Consider the following 18,733-nt stretch of genomic DNA (forward strand, 5'->3'; position numbering starts at 1 on the left):
CTTGCCTACATTTCAACAACAGGAAACTCAAGTTCAAAGGTTCAATGCCCAGTTCACACTCATGCAGCAGCACCTACTGTGCCAAGGACACTTAGTTTCATTTCATGTTGGAATAAATCTCCCTGGTCTCAATGCAAGACTTTAGATCAACATTTACAGACCGAGTCACAGCAGCGTTAAAATGTCAAATCCCAACTGAACTGACATTATAGGAACATTTGGATGTTGCGCTACAGCCACACAAAACTCTTAACTATGGGGAACTTAACATGAATTTGCTGCCATCTTGAGGAAGTAAGGTAAAGTGAGCAAGCCCAGCTCCCCCCTCTCTCTATGGTCTCTATGGGATGACGTTTACATTTCTCAGAATAAAAAGCTCAGATATAAAGAAGCTCACAGAGCTAAAAGTCCTCGACAAACCTTGAGTTTGCAGTTTCTTCGTCTTTATTTTTGCTCAGAGATGCAGAAATAGACTCTCAACTACTTGGCCTTACTTTGTCTACAACACAAATTTACTTAGGAGCATTGGAGCAAAATCTAAAGAGGATTAAGGGTCTGGAATAGATTTTGACATAGGGTCCCAATGCCAAACAGGACCATATGACTATATTATAATGCAGGACTGTGTTTTTATTGTAATTTCGTGATACAAATTCTCAAAATCTGAAAAAAAAAGAAAAAAAAAGAAAGAAAAAAAAACAGAATCAATGAAAACCAACCGACACACAGAAAACCCAGTGCTTGTGGTGCCCCAATGGTCTGGGATCCTGGAACATCTGCTGGAAATCCAGCCTTGGTTAACAGTTAGCTCATCAGCTACTGCAGCTCACCAGTTTGAGATTTTTGTTTAGGAATCCATCCTCTCTTTGTGTACAGACACAAGTCTGTACTTCATGTTGTATCCTCTGGTTTCTTCTGTTATCTCCAGGTCGGTCTTGTGGCCTTGCCTGAGTCTCTAGAGTGACTTGATTTGTCAGAGGGACCGTGGCCTTTAAGGGGAGCCAGTGGGTCGTGGATCGGTGAGCGAGCCAGTGTCCTGATGCTCTGAGACCTCGCCACTGGGTTTGGGTTAAGCTCATCTGAAGGTCTGGATGTAGCAGAGACTTTCAGCGACCCTGTTCGAGTGAAAGGTGTAGTGGTGCTGGACTGAGGGACGGAGGAGGGGGTGATCTTAGGGGACGATTTAGGGGAGGAGTTTGAGCCAACGTAGGATGAATGAGGGGGAACAAGGGCGGTGTGTGTTTTTCTGAAAGAAGAAGAGGCAGTGCTTCTTGCAAAACCTGGAATAGGTGATGATGACAGAGTAGTAGTTTTGTGCAAAGGGGTGGCTGGGGCACTTACACTCCCTCCACCTCCTACTCCAGCCTGAGCGAGGGCTCGTAGTGTAGAGCGACACATCTTCTCCTCTGGTTGGGGTTTGGGTTTTTGTAAGGACTTCCGAATGGACGACTTCCTTTGCAAGTCCTTGTTCTGCTCTCGGGCAGTTGCCTGAGTACCTGAAACCTTTTGGTCTTTTGAGGTCTTGGACTCCATTGGGGTCTTGTTAATGCTGGAGCGTCGGGATGAAGGAGCGGTCGAAGGCCTCTTTCCTTGTTGATGGTTGGAGCTGCTGGGGGTGGATACAGTGCTGCAAGATCCACGGCGTTGATCAGAAAGTTTCTCAGGACATTTACCCAGAGACTGAGGACCTCGGTTGGATCGGGAGATTGGCACAACTCGCCTCATGTCCTGGTTTTCAGTGTTGGTGAGGGTGCGAATGGGCTTGGATTTGTTGGCGGAAGTGGTGTTTGGGGTTGTGACTTTAATTCCAGTGGGTCGGGTTTTGGAAGCGAGGAGGTTCTTGGTGGATGGACTGGATGCATTGGGCAGTTCTAGCTTTCCACTGGGGGAAGAAGCTGCTTCTGTATTTTCACTGGTTTTACAAGAAGCAGATTTGTTTCTGCTCCTGTCATCTATGGATTTTTCTGGGAGGATCTCCACATTCTCATTGGTGGAGCCCCCTGTTTCTTCCCCTTGGTTGGTTGACTCTTTATCCTCCTCACAGGCATCAGCAGGTGCTTCACTGGTTGATGAGGGCTCTACTGGGCACCATCTGGGGGAAGACGCTTGGAGAGACAGGTCATCAGAGCGGGACACAGGCACCGGTTGACTGCTGATGGGTACAGGCACAGGTTTCTCATTGGCCAGCTGAGGTTCTGAAGGTGTGCGATTGGCTGAGGAGGAGGAAGTTTGCTGGTTTCCTCCCTCACTGTCTCTCCGACACTGATCCTTCTCAGATTGTGTATGAATGTTCTCAGCATCTGTGAGTTCACTGGCTGCCTCGCAAACACCTGTCACACACCACACAACCACCTTTTCCTCCTGTCCCTCCTCTTCCTCTTGTTGTGCCAAGGAAGAGCATGTCTTGGATTCTTCAACTTTCCCAGTCTGGGAGTTTTTCTGCACCTTCTGGACTTGGGACTTGTCCACTGCCTCTTCTTCCAAATCTGTGATTACTAAATCATTTAGGTGATATTCCTGTGTGTGATGGATTTTATTGTAGCTGGTCAAGGTGCTGACTTTGTCGAACACTTTCAGATCTGGAACCATCGTGCATGTCTCTAAAACCACAGACAGGTTGTTTGTAGCAACAGAGCTGTGTCCGGACTGATCTTCACTGCAGTGGATTAGTCCAGTTAAGTCTGGGTCAGCTTTGTTCATTGCAGTTGGTTCCCCCCTTCGACCTTTGCCATTGTTGTTGTGGTCAAATTGCTGGTCTAAATCAGAGGTAGGTTTCACTGTAACTTTGTTTGCCGTGTTAATGGCATCTACTGGAGTCTGGGTAGAATTGGAGCTGAGGTAACTGGTGATTGTACGGTGTGAGTTTATGTTTTTTGGACTCAAAGAGGTCTTGGGAGGTGAAGAGGGAGTTTGTGGTGCCCTCTGTCCCACCTGAGGCTGCTGGTTTTTGGGGAAACTGCACGTTGTGACCTTTGGACTTTGAGGCCAAGTCTGATGAGAGAATCCTGGACTTGTAAGCCCAGATTCAGATGAGGCTGATGGAGAAGCTATCCTTGTTTCTCCCCATCCTCTCTGCTGAGCAACCTTCCACTCAGGTCTTGCCATTTCCAGGAGCATGCTCAGTTCACGCTCAGCAGCGAGGGATGGTGAGGTGGATGGTGATTTCCGGGAGCGTCGTAAACTCCCCGATCGTCCCAGAGGACTGTGGGAGTTAATTAAAGGTGACCGGGGGCAGCTTGTCATGACAGCCGACATATCTGTCTCGCTGCTGCAGCGTGACTTGAAGACTCCACTCACCTACAACAGGATCACATGGTGGAAATTAATTCATATGGAAGCAGCAAGTCTGTGTTTGTGTTTCGGTGTTTGAGTGTGTGTTGTTGTACCTCCTCGCCCGCAGCCCAGGAGTGTCTCTTCTGCTCCTCCAGCTGCTGTAAACGCTGACGACGAGCTGCCTCCTTAGCCTCCCTCTCCATGTTCTCCTTTAGAGAGACAGACATATTGACGTGAACTGTCTCTGTCAAACATGTGTGATAATGTTGTGTTGTTTAGTTGTTGTACCTTGACAGCATTAGTGAACCTGGAGCAGAAAGTGTGAAAGATGCTGAAACAGTCGTCCAGTCTGAACGCGTCTCTGTCCTCACAGAAGAAGTCGATCAGCTCGTTTCCTTCCTTCTGCAGCTGCTGCCGACTGTTGCGCAGCGAGCACAGAGCTGAGGTGGCATCCTGAGACGAAAAACAATAAGAGACCAACACATTATAGCCACAAAAACACAGATATCACGTAAATACAAAAGCTCCGTCTATGTCTCCGAGGTGACTTTCTGACCCTCTGAGGTTGTCTCGTCTCTTTGCACAAATCCTCTGCCGTTACCTGCAGGAAGTCGTCCAGTTGCTGCAGCAGCTCCGTGTCTCTCTGGACGCTCTCCTCCACTGAGCGCGTGCGGGTCATGATCCACCTCAGTTCAGCGTCCAGCGTTTCCAAAGAAATTCTACTCCAAAAATTAAAAGACCATTAAAAACAAAATACACAGACAATACGCGGCTTCTACTCTGCAGTTCAATCACAAAACAGGTAGAGGGCGCCGTCATTTCATACATATGATGTGATTATTCCCTGATGGCTGACCTGGCTGCAGGCTGAACGTGAGGTAACTTCAGTGGAAACTCCAACAGCTTCTCATCTTTTTTCTGAGCTTCCTAAAGGATGAGAAAAGACTTTTCTTGTGACATCTGAACAAATCCCAGAAGTTTCAGCCCTTTAAGAGCGAAGGTTTATACTCAAAGACAGAAGTACAACAGGATCCTGACCAGGGCGACGAAGTGCAGCAGGTTCATGCCCGGTTTGTTGGCCTTGGTGTCGGCCAGAGACAGGAGGGATGACAGCTTGAAGCCCACGGCGTTTCCTGCATAACCGCCCTGAGGCACAGGAACACACAAACACACTCACAAACACAATCCTGAGGCTGAACTGAAATACTCAGATCTAAATATAATTTATTAATGTTAAAATAATAGATGTCAGTGTTCTGAATACTGGAATAAGGTGACTCCAACAACCCTGAAGCTACTTTAAGGCAAATTAACCATTTTACAGTCTTAACCTGCTTCCATTTCCCTGTTTCTTGTCTAATTGTTCCTTAATGCTGTTTTTTTTCCCCACTCACAGCGTTGAGGATGTTTCCCGCCTGCAGCACCAGGTGCAGAACAGCATGAAGCTCCTCACAACACATCAACTCTGGAGGGGAAAGAGAAAAGATGTCTTTAACTGCATCATAGGATGCAAAAAACATCATGTAGAAGAAGATTCACTAAAAGAAAGAGGCAGAGAGACATAAACATATGAAGTGGCAAATGTCTTCATACACACAGAATTAAAAAAAGATAACCAGGAGCCTATAATCCCCAAATCCCTGTGTGCACCATCAGCATTAGCATGTGGAGGGTTAGTTAACAATTCAGCCAGTTATCAAGTTCACACACACGGATAAAAATATTCGAGGTGTTAGTTTGCGTTGTGCAAAGAGTGTGTGTGAAGGGAGGAGTGTTTTGCTGCTGCCTGGATGTTGATGTCTCACAGTGAATATATAAATTGTTCCAAAGATGGAGTCACAACACTGGATCCTCTGGAAATATACAGGACAAATCTGTTATAATCTGTTTTTATTCTGTTTGTCTTATTGTCAGCAAACTGCAAAAAAAACCCAGCTGTGGGTAACGTCCAGTCACATCAGCATGTAAAGAGCAAGATCTCACACTGAAATTAGTTTATTCATTGATTTGACAAAATATAATGATTGATTTTAGGCTCCAAAGCAGCATTATCAGATGTTTTATCTATAAAACACAAAGTTAATATAGAAAAAAAAAAAAACATAGAATCATTTTTAGTCTCCACGACCTCCTGAGGGAAATTTCTGGCTGTTTAGCTGCTAAATGAATTCAGTCTCTGGAAACTTCTCTGGCTGTGACTCTCAGCCTGTGTTATTGAAACAGCAGGACATTTGTTGGGGACTATTTTCAGTGGCGGATTAATCTGGTACCTTTGGTTGCAGAGTGAAGGATCCTGATGTCTCGTTTCATGATCTCACACGCCGCTGGAAACTCCTCCTTCAACAGCATGGACTCAATCCGGACGGAGTAACTACAGAGAGACAGGACACGGATTAAGAAATCCACATTTTATAGGAGTCCAGACCTGCAAAACACAAATGAGCTCATGTGAAAGTGACAGTGAAGGAACAAACGTGTGCTGCTGTTAGTCACGAGCGATTTCCTAAATTAAACACATTTCCCATCAGCCCGACAACCATGTCCCTGCAGTCTCCTCATTCTTTACACCGTCTGCTTTTACCGGAAGCTCTGAAAGGTTTAGCTCCATTTGATCTGGAAGAAAAACCTCCTCAGTCTGTTTCCGAGTCTTTATTTGGATCCACATTAGCTTCCACCAACTGGCTGCTCAACGTCCCTTTGAAAGATCACGTTAAAGAGCAGCATCTAGTGAAAAAGGATGGCAGCAGCTTCCACCAGCAGCCTTCACTGCATACCTGTGCAGTGTATGTTGGACGTGGTGCTAAAGGTCAAAGGGGAGCTCACCTGGGGAGCTGAATCAGCAGGTACACGAAGGAATCGGCCAATGAGAGCTTAGAGACATCGTCTCGGTACGCCTTCAGCTTCTTCACCTGTAGGAGACGAAACAGGTGAAGGCAGGTTTATTTCTACAGCCTGGAAATTACATTTACACACAACGAATTTGTTTTAATAGCAAAATAACTGTCTGGATTATTTTACTCTCTTCCATCCACCATATGAACCACACAGGGTTGGCATGGGACAGGAAACAATACTCTTTATTTCCAGTGTAATGTAGGATGTGCTGTACATACAACTGCAACAGTAGTTAACGTGGGCTGGTTACTAACTACCCACAGTGACTAACCAGCTGACTAACTAACTAACTAACTAACCTCCTCTGTCTCCGGCAGCAGTTTCAGCAGCTCTCTCAGAGTCTCTGCGCCGTAGCGCCCACTGTTTCCTTGGCGAATGTCATCTACGATCATCTGATTGGACCTTGAGGAGGAAGAGGAAGATTTTATTTTGACAGTAATAAAAATCCATCACACTGAAAAGAATATTAATAAATCTATCGACTGATAGAAAAATCTTTAACAACTAAATTATTAACAACTGAAATATTTCTGTCATTTATCAGGAAAAATGTTGTCAGGTCAAAGCTAACTAGGCACAGAAACAGTTTAGGATGTTTATTTTGCCTCTTTGTGGTCATTCTGAGCGTTTTTATGATCATGTTCTAGTTCTAGTTACATGTCGTTGCTGTTGCTTTGTCTCTTTCAGTGACATTTTGCAGGTGCAGCCTCTCGACCTCTCGAGGCCCCGGGCCTGTACCCTGTAGGCCTGTTGTTGGACATCATCCCACCCCTTTAACCTGAGATACATGTGGACTTAGCGTCTCCATTTTTTCTCAACATGCCACCATCCCCACACCTGTTTACCCTTAATACCCTGGGATGAGGGGGAGAAAACACGTCACATGACTAACACAGGAGACACAGACCATGACGTGTCCTCGTGGTTCCTGTTTCATCACAGTGTTGTTGGTGTTTGTGGTCAAAATCACCTCTTAAACTGTTTGAGGAAAATTCCAATGTTCATCCCTCGCTTAGAGTCCAGGATGGAGATCTGGTAGAGCGACATAGACAAACAAAGAGAGAGAGAGAGGTAAAGCGGTCACAGCTCAGGTGAAAACTGTCCACACACATTTCACACACTTTCTTCAGGTTTAACCAACAGCAGCACACACACACAGGGATGCATTAACAGGCCTCACAGGCACAGGGGCCCCTGACCTGTAGGGACCCCCTGTATGAGGTAAATACCTAATAAGCCACCGGAAGATGAAACATGACCAACTGCATTGGCCATAAAGAACCATAACGGGGATCAAGGAACTTTTATATGTCTGTGCCCTGGGGGATTTTTTCCCATGATCCATCTCTGCACACACACACACCTCCTCTTTGGTTTCTCTGAACGAGCTCCTGAGTTTCCCTCCCCTGGTGGGCGTGGCGTTGGCATCTGATTGACGGTCGTTCTGCCCAAACAGCTCCTCGACGGTCTGGGCGTCGATCTGGTATTGCTGCTGCACCTGGCCCTGAGTCCACAGGTTGGCCCGCCCCTTCACCTGCGACAAGGTCAGTGTAAATATATACACGTAAATAAACACTAGTTTAATGTAATCAAGGTGCTAGTGCTTTAAAGTGACTTTTACCTGCTCCTCTGGTATTGTCTTCCAGTAGAAACTCCTCACCTTCCTCTTCCTCCTCAGGCCTCCTCCTGTGGGGTCCCCCAACCCTGGAAGCAGGGGCGGTAGGGGGGGAGGAAGAGGAGGGGGCGGAGGAGGTGGTTTCGTCCGGGTGTCTTCAATATCAGAAAATTTTATTGGCGAAGGAGGAGATGTCGGCATGGCAACGCCCTCCTCCTGAAAGGAGAAAGGCTCCCTCTCATTGGCCGGGGAGATGCTGCCCGTCACGTGCATCCCCACAGCTGATTGGGGAGCAGAGAGGGGAGGCAGGGGGCTTGGTGGTTCACAGGTTGGTCACCGAGGGGATGGGTAACCATGGCGAGGCATGTGGCGATGATGACGAAGATGGGTCATCGTGTAGGGAGCATTGGAAGATGATGAAGGGTCAAAGATCAAATCTAGAGGATGCTGAGAAAAGAGAGAGAGAAGCAAACAAAAAAAATTAACGACTGGAAATTTACAACTAGGAACTGTTTCTCCAGGAAAGACCCTATAAAAACTCCTGAAATACAATAACGTCTCACATCACGCTTGGACTAGATTCCTACATTTATAAATTATTCAAAAACACATGCATACATTATGTTCTACGTAATTAATTTTCCTAAAAACAACAAAATCCTGACAGAAATTCCTGCTTTTCAAGCTGCACATAAACAAAAACAAACATTTAAAACATTACAAACATAAACTATCACTTTATGACTGGTTCTGCTGCTCTGTTCTGACTTTACCAGAACAGGATGTTTTCTTAATGAGATGTGTCACACATTTCTGAAAATGTAAGCAAAGTAGAAAAATTAGCTGAAAATGTCATGGAGTCTGGTGAATTGTTCCTTCAATGAAGAGGCTGAGAGCAGGCGTGTGTGTGTGTGTGTGTGTGTGTGTGTGTGTGTGTGTGTGTGTGTGTGTGTGTGTGTTTTTGCTGCCATGCGCTACCGTGGCAACCGGTCAGGGAGCTACTAATCGCCATGGTAACAGAGGGGGTTACAAACAATGACGGTTTGTTTACTTGGCAGGCGACAGATCAGGGTCACCGTGTGTGAGGGTTAAAACCAGCAGGTCGGACTGTGAATATTTTCTCCTCTTGTTTCTCTCCCTTCAAGTTGTTCCTCCTCTTTTCATCCCTCCATCAAAAGGCTCACAAACAAAAGGTTTACATGACTCACTCACTCGCGCTTGTTTAAATGTCGAGTGATCATGACATCATCCAGTCACACGACCCGAAATGGAAAAACAGGCCGGGCTCAAATTTCTGACCCGGTTCACACGGGACACCCCGATTGGATTATGAGGTCATAGGGTTGACGAGGAGTCAGGGTGTGAACTGATGACTTCACGGAAACGCTTTCACACTAGTACTTCTATTACCACTAGTGCTACTACAACCACTGACACCGTTAGCATCGGTGCAGCTACAACTACTAGTATTACTGCTATACTACTACCACCACCAGAATACAAACGTACATAAAACAAGCACAGAGATACAACATGGTGCTAAGACACAACATGGGCAGAACAAAGAGAAAAAACACAACCGCAACAAATACAGATCAGGCCATAAATAGATGGAAGATGACTACAAAGAGACACAAAACAACTATAAGTAGGTGCAGCACAGCTACAGACACACAAACACTGCAAAAAGATGGAAAAAAGTCAAATAGAGAAAATACAAACAACAGCCAGCAGGAATAAGGCTTTCATACATATGTCTACAATTAAAAGTGTAGTGTGTTTGCAATCATAGTTTTGCATGTTAACATTTGCTAATAAACACCAAACTAAGTCCAGCTGAGTGACTGTCATTGATTTTGCAGATATTTATCAAAACAAGAAACAATCACATTTTTGCCATTTTTACATGAAAAATTAAATCATCTATGATTAAAAAAAAAAAAAAAAAAAAAAAAGCTGGTGACAAATTTTATTTCAATCTACTTATCAGTTAATGGGCTAATCGCTGCAGCTCAACAACTCATCCTGACTTGGGTCATAGTTGATCAAATGTTTCACTCAAAAAGCACCGACCATCAACCTCACGATGGAGCAAAAGAAAAAGTCAGAGGATCACCAAAGTCAGTATGATCCACACTGCAAAACTAACTAAAAGAACCAACCACTGCACACTTGTTTAGCTCTTTCCGCCCGCCCCAGTTATACTCCATACATCCATCTCTTGCCTTTGCTCCACATTCCCACAACGTCGGCCCTGACCTCAATACTGAGACCGAGAGAGACCACAGCTCTGGAAACGAGGTGCCAACTCATGAAAGACGGGCGATGGAAAGAAAAAAAAAAAAAAAGAGAGAGTGAATGAGTAACTGGCAGTGACAGTGCATGAAAAAAACCTCTGATCCACCATGAAAAATCCACCCCCTGCTTCCCGCTTTGTCCTCGTCTATTGATTTCACTGATGAACTGTCCGTTAAGTGGCTGCGTCACACACGTCACAGTGAATATAATGGTTTGGAAATCCGGCAGCTGTGTGTTTGTTATGGAGTAAAATTAGAGTACAGGGTGTTCGTGAATAATAAGCAGAGAGCTGGTTGAACAGGATTGTAGTCATTAGCCATGCCATAGGGGTAAAAATTAACTTTGCATGTTACACTGTAAGTGACACTCCACTTCCACTCCTTCTTTCCACTTCTTCTTATTTAGTATCCAAAATCCTCCCTCCCTCTGCAGACTTGGAAAGTGGCTTTTGCCCCTCATGGCAGGGCTGCCATTTCCTGGGTTTTCTGTATGTGGTCATTTTAAACTGAACTAAGATGATTCACACAGTGTGATACCTGCACAGGTAACCAGAGCCAGGCCATGGTGTCTCTATAACAGGGGTCTGCAATTCCAGTCCTCGAGGTCCATTATCCTACTTGTTTTCCAACTATCCCTGCCCTTCTGATCGGCTGAACACACCTGATCCAGGTAATCAACAGTGGGTAGAGCAGGTATATTTGGAGAACAAGCAGGACAGTGGACCTCGAAGACCAGAATTGTAGACCCCTGCTCTATAAACTATAGTATGCTCCATAAATTAGCATATATGCTCCATAAATTAGCCCCGCCTCTCAGGGTGGGAGGGGCAAAGAGCACTAAGGAGGGGCTTATGGTGCTAGTTTGAGTCATTATAGTCTCTAGAGGCTGAGAACTAACTTTTTAACTGAACTAACTAAGTCCTAAAAGTCTTTGTGTGCTTTGTGAGCTGCAACTACCACTTAAAATATTTACAAGACACAAACCAGTAATTTCAATTAACATGAAAAAAATCTGAATAATGGGATGTGAGCACTGGTTTTAGAGAGTCACTGGTTGCTATAGCACCAGCCAACATGGCTGCCAGATAAAGTTACAACAAAACGTTACAGCAAACCTGTTTGAGATAATAATGCACTGACAAATATTGACACTACGAATTCATCTGACCTCTCCTCTCTCACACACAATTCAGAGCTTTTACTAAACAAACAAGACGTCACAGGGCCGATGATGAAGAATACTCTGACTCACACTGTGGGACAACTTTTTATTAAATGACCGACGAGTAGTGAAGCTTTGATCATCTGCAGGTGACGTCAGCCAGAGGTTTTCTAACTTTCACCGTAGTGGAAACACTTTTCTGCAGGAAAAAACCTTTGACTTCAGCTTAATTCCGGTTTACATTGGTACCTCACACTGACAAATGCCTCCAGACAACCTTAAAGGTGAATAAATTATAAATTATTGTAGCTGAACACCCCCAACCTGTTGAGACTGTTCAGACCTGCAAACCTGCCAGACCATAGACTTTGCGCTTGTTAGCCTGATTATTAATCTGACTGTTAACTTGTTAGGCTGTTAGCTTGTTAACTGATTGTAGGCTTGTTATCTGACTGTTAGCTTATTAGCCTGTTAGCTTGTTAACTGACTGTTAGCTTATTAGCCTGATTGTTAGCCAAGTTAGCTTGTTAACTGATTGTTAGCTTGTCAGCCTGACTCTTAGCATGTCAGCCTCACTGTTAGCTTGTTAGCTGTTAGATGTTTTCAAGGTTCACTGATAATCGGGCCTGTTTTACACCCTGTTTTATACTTCGATTTAAATATTTCTATTGTCTCGATGTTGCAACAGACAATCGAGTCGGTTTGTGCTGGTAAAAATCAGGTGTATCAGTCACCTGTACTTCTGTGATCTGGAAGGTTTGAACCCTCTACTCCAAAATTCCAGAACAACCACATTGAGGACAAATGTGACAGAAAGCAAATGAAGGTTTTCACAACCTGGTAACATTTTACCAACTACATGATTAAACTATTAATCAGCATATTAAAAAGAATCGTTGGGTAAATCACAAATCTCCCATTGCTGCTACTCAACTTCCACACATCAGGCTTTGACCACAAATCTGCCACATGCAGCAGTTTTCAGGTGATTCAGGCAGTGACAGGTGAATACAGGAGGTCAATTAAGGACTTTGTTTGAAGTGGCGTCAGTGAAACCTCCAAATTAAAACTAGGTGACTCTCAGGACATGATCTAGTCCTACATCCACACCCTCAATAAAAACTAGTCACCACTGTCTGACTCTGCAGTGGCTCCTTTTATTCGTTACCTGTAGCAATAAATGCACTAATGCAAACACAAACTCCTGTCGTCAGTCGAAGTACTGCTTGTTCCTAAATGCTGCAGTTCAGGGCTGAAGTTTCTGCGACTCAGTGGAAAAACAAAACAGTCTCTGGCTTTTTAATATGAAGCTCTGGAGTCTTTTCAGTCCTAACGACTGAGACGGGATACAATAAGTACTGGTTTGCTGCACATTTTGCTGAAGGAAAGAGGACGAAGGCGACACTCAGACCCTCGTTTCTAATCCTCGGTGGTTTTGATGCTGAGGTTGGGTTCAGATATACTCCATACTCCATATTCCAGCCTGAGCTGCATGTCCTCCATCGCTGTGACGTCCGACTGTTGTCCAATAGCAAGACTCTCTGCAGGTGATGCTTATGGTAATAGACCAAACAGGACATTTTATAATGTATTCCAATGGGTTTTGATACTTTATAAACAAAATGATAATTAATAACCTGCAAATTATTAGAAACAGGGCTGATGATGAATAAAGTCCTACTGTACCCATTATTAAACGCTTCCCTTCTTTAATAATGAAAATCCTGCCACCAAATTCCAGCAAACGTGGTATTGGAAAAGTCTGATTTAAATGAGCTGGAGAAGAGACACATTATTACTACAATATCACACACTGCTCATCAGTCTGATTAACAACATCACAGTGACGATTGTGCTGAACCTCTGAAGGAAACAGCTCCACAGAGCGACGTGTGAGTCACATCAGGCTTTACACTTTTTTTTCCTTCAGGTTTACAGGCTGGTTGGCTGGTGCTCAGCAGTCTGACAGATTAGCTCACACACTTTCTCCAGCAGTGACAGAGCCTCGAACGCCTCGAATGCCTTGAACTGAGGATTACAGCCGCAGGTCAGCAGACTAAACATACCACTATCCACAAACTGACTGAAAACTGCAAACAAGTCCAGAAATCCTCCAGACCCCCTCCATGTGGGAAAACACCTAAACACAACCTATAAATTCTCCAGAAATTACCAATGAATACCTAAGAATCTACCTAAAAATAAAAATGAACAAGTCACTAATCAACATCCAAGAAACCATTAAAGATTCTAAGAAGTTCTTACCAAACCCTTCCACAGATGGACCGAAAACTGATCAATACATGTCCAAAAAACATTTAAAAAATCCAAATATAGACAGATTAATATCCAAGAAACCATCAAATAATCTATACGAAATAGTCAATAAACAAAAGTTCTTAGTTTCTACCTCAGGACCTGTGTCCAGAAGCAGGTGCTGGACCCCCCCAGTTAAACCCTGGGAGCAGCAGAAGGCATCTGGTCTGTTTACCAAACAGAAAACACTTGTGTATGTGTGGGCTGTGGGGGTTAGCGAGGACCCCCCACATTGACGGAGCATCTGAAGTCCTTTTAAAACAACATTAACATGAAAAACACATCAGCTCTGCTTGAGGTTTTGGGCTCCATTGTGCCAGAAACAAGTTTTAAAGAGCAGAAAATCTGCTTTAAATCTCTTCCATGGCCCCACGGAGCGACTCTTTGCTCTGTTTACTGCCTTCTCTTGTAACGTTTTACAGGGAGGGAGGGTCAGGCGAGGCAAAAACTCTCGCTAGACATCGTTTGTCTCTGAGGAGACAGAAAGCGAATGACAGATAGATGGCCCTGTTTCTAAAATGTCACCCTGCTGCGTCTCCTCTGGAGCTCCAGGCAGGTCAGGGGGTCGGGCAGAACTCTCAACCCACTGAGGGTGTACCGTAGCCTGGACACAGTCTGCTGGGAGGCCTGGGGGTAGAACCAGCATTAGACAAAACCACATACAGCTGTTCTCCTGCTGGAAACACCCCGACCCTTCCTACAGAGGAGCCCCAGAGGGACCCAGCCATGTGGTCTGTAGTCATCTTATCTCTTTTTATGGTCATTATTCATATCTTTTAATTCATCTCTTAATTTTTCACAAAAAAATAAAAATATCTTTGCATTTTAGTTTTTACTGAATTTAATAAAAAATTTAAAAAAAAAAAGTGATCCAAGAAGTTAAATGTGTGCAGGGAAGCAGCACCAAATGAAATTAACAGGCAAAGAAAGAACCAGCTCTTTTGTTAGAGATGCTGCTGTGTGACGCAAAAGGTTGGAGGTTAAATCCTCAAGCCACTGATCTGCCCTTCTGAAGTGCCCTGAGGCAATAAACATCCTTCATAGAATTAACATTTCAACGTCTACGAAAAGGTCAAACCTAAGGAGTTTTGAAGCCAAAATTAAAAATAAAATCAGGACACAGTTTCCTCTGAGAGTGTCTCAGGGTGGCAGCTTCAGCTCAGTGTTGACACGTGTCATGTGAGCTTAAACACCCTGAGGCCTGAAAACCTGCGACACACCGATGTGGAAAAACATCTTCTTCCGTCTGCAGACGCACTGACGTGTGTTCTGTCACAAAGGAATAACAGCTTACACACCGCATGTCTAATCAAATGTGGAAACATAATTAGCCGCAGCTCCATATACACTGTGTTACAGTGGGAAAATAAAGGATGCATTAGAAAAGTGAAAGACTGTCTATAAAAGGCAACAATAAGTGTCATTAGCACATTACAGGAGTTATTTAGGCATCACAGCAACATCACATGACAGAAAACTGCAGAAAGTCCTTAAGATGCAGCACAAGTACTGCAGAGAACCACAGGAATATGACAGAAACACACTAATCATAATCATTTAGTGAATAGTAAAGCAATAACAGCACGACTATGGACCAAACAAAGCACCATAACACAAAGTACAAACTATACATCACTATAATACAGAAGAAACACCGCAACTGAGCAGAAAAAAATGGTCCCTGTATGTGGTGACTGGGCATCATAAACTCCTAGCACCTATTTGGGAATAAAACTGGACATAAAAACCTTCAAAACTCTGCAGAAAATAATAGAGATCCCCCCAAAGACTCGTTCCTGCTGCTTCTAGATGGATAAATACTGCTTTAACATTATCAAGCTCCACATTAGAAATCACAGAGCCACAGCACATGAGCTCACTGGGCAGCAGACTACATCTAAATCAAACTGGAGGAATATTCTAGAAATATTAATGCATTAAAAGATAAAACCATCTTAAAGTGTCATTAAAACTATGGAAAAATGATGATGATGAGCCAGAGACATTAATAACCAGAAATAAACCTCTAAATAAATGCATTAATTATAAAGAAACGGCACCTACAGGAGTTTAAGTATCAGATACGAGCACAGGCGTAACATTTGAGTTTGGGCACCAACATATAAATTAGATTAATCTTACACAGGTGCGTTTTAGGTTTATTTCACAAATTTGTGGAAATTTAAATGGAGTCTGGTAGGTGTGAAGTGCCGCCGCGTTAAACAGCTTGTTAGTCAGCAGGATATATTCCCAGCACTGACATGACCTGCTCGTCGCACTAAAATCCACTGAGACAGAGAAGAAAACAGCGTGTGAGGGTGTTTTCGTCAAAAACTTACCGGGGGCGCAAAGTCTCCAGCTGCGCGGACGCTCCTGCACGAAACTTCCGTTTAAAAAATATCAAATTCACAACAAAACAACCTTCACGGATCCCGTATCACTCCCAGTCGCATCCACAGACAGCGCGCGATGTGCAACCGACCGACACACTGACACCGGCTGCGTCTGCGTGCATTTCCGCGCGTGCACGCAGGAGAGAGAGAGAGATGAAGGTGGAGAACCCAGGCAGGTTGCGCATGCGTGATCGCTCAGGTGGAATGGACGGTGCTTTCTCCGGTACACGCCCACCTGCCGGGAAGCATGACCGCAGTTAATTTGATATTAAATTGCTGAGTGTAAAATTAACAAACACCCAGCTCAGTGTGTGAGTGCACAGCCCAGATAAGAGTAACCCGCCCCACCCTTGGCAGAAAACAGGCTTCCCTCCTCCCACACAGGGTTATCTGTCAGCAGCTTTCCACTTTCCATGAGACATAAGGTAGGACATCAGCAGTAAACAAAAACAGGTCACATAAACACAGACTGTTAATTAATTAGTAAGTGTCACTGTGTGTTATTCGCACAACTGAAGTACCTGTGGTGGAAAGTAACAAGTACATTCGCTCAAGTACTTACAATGTTGAGGTATTAGTACTTTACTTTCCATATTGTGCTACTTCCTCCTTGCACTTCACTACATGTCGGAGTCAAACCTTGTACTTTTTCCTGCTCTATATTTATCTGAGAACTTTAGTTCAGGATCAGATGGATCCAACAAAATACAGACTGATCATCAAACTTTATTGATCCCTGGGGGATAATTCCCAAGATACCCAGCAGTATATAAAGTACTTCAAATTAGAAGTATATAAGGTAGTTAACGTCAGCTACCCAGCGGTATATAAAGTACTTCAAATTAGAAGTATATAAGGTAGTTAACGTCAGCTACCCAGCGGTATATAAAGTACTTCAAATTAGAAGTATATAAGGTAGTTAACGTCAGCTACCCAGCGGTATATAAAGTACTTCAAATTAGAAGTATATAAGGTAGTTAACGTCAGCTACCCAGCGGTATATAAAGTACTTCAAATTAGAAGTATATAAGGTAGTTAACGTCAGCTACCCAGCGGTATATAAAGTACTTCAAATTAGAAGTATATAAGGTAGTTAACGTCAGCTACCCAGCGGTATATAAAGTACTTCAAATTAGAAGTATATAAGGTAGTTAACGTCAGCTACCCAGCGGTATATAAAGTACTTCAAATTAGAAGTATATAAGGTAGTTAACGTCACCTACCCAGCGGTATATAAGTACTTCAAATTAGAAGTATATAAGGTAGTTAACGTCAGATACCCAGCGATATGTAAAGTACTTCAAATTAGAAGTATATAAGGTAGTTAACGTCAGCTACCCAGCGGTATATAAAGTACTTCAAATTAGAAGTATATAAGGCAGTTAACGTCAGCTACCCAGCGGTATATAAAGTACTTCAAATTAGAAGTATATAAGGTAGTTAACGTCAGCTACCCAGCGGTATATAAAGTACTTCAAATTAGAAGTATATAAGGTAGTTAACGTCAGCTACCCAGCGGTATATAAAGTACTTCAAATTAGAAGTATATAAGGTAGTTAACGTCAGCTACCCAGCGGTATATAAAGTACTTCAAATTAGAAGTATATAAGGTAGTTAACGTCAGCTACCCAGCGGTATATAAAGTACTTCAAATTAGAAGTATATAAGGTAGTTAACGTCAGCTACCCAGCGGTATATAAAGTACTTCAAATTAGAAGTATATAAGGTAGTTAACGTCAGCTACCCAGCGGTATATAAAGTACTTCAAATTAGAAGTATATAAGGTAGTTAACGTCAGCTACCCAGCGGTATATAAAGTACTTCAAATTAGAAGTATATAAGGTAGTTAACGTCAGCTACCCAGCGGTATATAAAGTACTTCAAATTAGAAGTATATAAGGTAGTTAACGTCAGCTACCCAGCGGTATATAAAGTACTTCAAATTAGAAGTATATAAGGTAGTTAACGTCAGCTACCCAGCGGTATATAAAGTACTTCAAATTAGAAGTATATAAGGTAGTTAACGTCACCTACCCAGCGGTATATAAGTACTTCAAATTAGAAGTATATAAGGTAGTTAACGTCAGATACCCAGCGATATGTAAAGTACTTCAAATTAGAAGTATATAAGGTAGTTAACGTCAGCTACCCAGCGGTATATAAAGTACTTCAAATTAGAAGTATATAAGGCAGTTAACATCAGCTACCCAGCGGTATATAAAGTACTTCAAATTAGAAGTATATAAGGTAGTTAACATCAGCTCCAACATTAAAGTGATCAACACAATAATCATCAATAATTAGAATCCAATAATATCAGATCCATTCATGTGAAATGGGCCATTCTGCACAATGAGTACTTTTACTTTGGATACTTCAAGTACATCTGGATGATGGTACTTTTGGACTTTTACTGCAGTAAATGATCTGAGAACTTCTTATACCCGTTAAGTTGATTATTTTAGCTTGTGTTGTCCTGACATGAACCATATTCCTTAATACAGACATTTAATCACTACAAACTAAAAATATTCACCTTCTCACAGTTTTAGTTTTTAAAAAACAAAAAGTGACCACAGCCTGGTGTGTCCTGCAAACTAACCAGACTACACGTTAATCAGTCCCTCGCTGTGTTTCAGTCCAAGGAGGAACCACTTAGAAAAGTCTTTGTTCTGCTGTTGACTTGTTTGGGAAAAGGAGCCTGGCTTCAGCAGAAAGCTGAAGGTCTGTGTGTTGGTGTTGCCAGGTGAATAATTGCCTCCCTTTAAAGCAATCAGAGCAA

The 18,733-nt window shown here is 43.2% G+C and overlaps 1 protein-coding gene across 1 annotated transcript; it reads right to left on the reverse strand.

Moving 5' to 3' along the window:
- Positions 1 to 447: 447 nt before the first annotated feature.
- On the reverse strand, positions 448 to 16,135 carry LOC113138937 (FH2 domain-containing protein 1-like). Its single transcript, XM_026321823.1, has 14 exons — positions 15,898 to 16,135; positions 7,790 to 8,230; positions 7,532 to 7,702; positions 7,139 to 7,200; positions 6,468 to 6,570; positions 6,097 to 6,182; positions 5,544 to 5,644; positions 4,668 to 4,738; positions 4,312 to 4,419; positions 4,130 to 4,200; positions 3,875 to 3,992; positions 3,562 to 3,726; positions 3,387 to 3,482; positions 448 to 3,297 (listed from the first exon to the last, which is right to left on the reverse strand). Exons 2-14 carry the CDS (start codon positions 8,054 to 8,056, stop codon positions 919 to 921), a joined length of 3,798 nt encoding a protein of 1,265 aa, XP_026177608.1. The 5' UTR covers positions 8,057 to 8,230; positions 15,898 to 16,135; the 3' UTR covers positions 448 to 918.
- Between the last annotated feature and the right edge of the window lie 2,598 nt (positions 16,136 to 18,733).

Source organism: Mastacembelus armatus, chromosome 18 (assembly GCF_900324485.2).
Source record: "Mastacembelus armatus chromosome 18, fMasArm1.2, whole genome shotgun sequence".
NCBI lineage: Eukaryota > Metazoa > Chordata > Actinopteri > Synbranchiformes > Mastacembelidae > Mastacembelus > Mastacembelus armatus.

What these genes read in the sequence shown, in the direction of transcription:
- LOC113138937 (XM_026321823.1), bottom strand. Translation starts at nt 8,056, where the DNA reads ATGCACGTGACGGGCAGCATCTCCCCGGCCAATGAGAGGGAGCCTTTC. An exon ending in TGCTGCCGGAGACAGAGGAG is followed by an intron (nt 6,183 to 6,467) that starts GTTAGTTAGTTA and finishes CGTCTCCTACAG; the next exon opens with GTGAAGAAGCTGAAGGCGTA. An exon ending in CTGCTGATTCAGCTCCCCAG is followed by an intron (nt 5,645 to 6,096) that starts GTGAGCTCCCCT and finishes GTCTCTCTGTAG; the next exon opens with TTACTCCGTCCGGATTGAGT.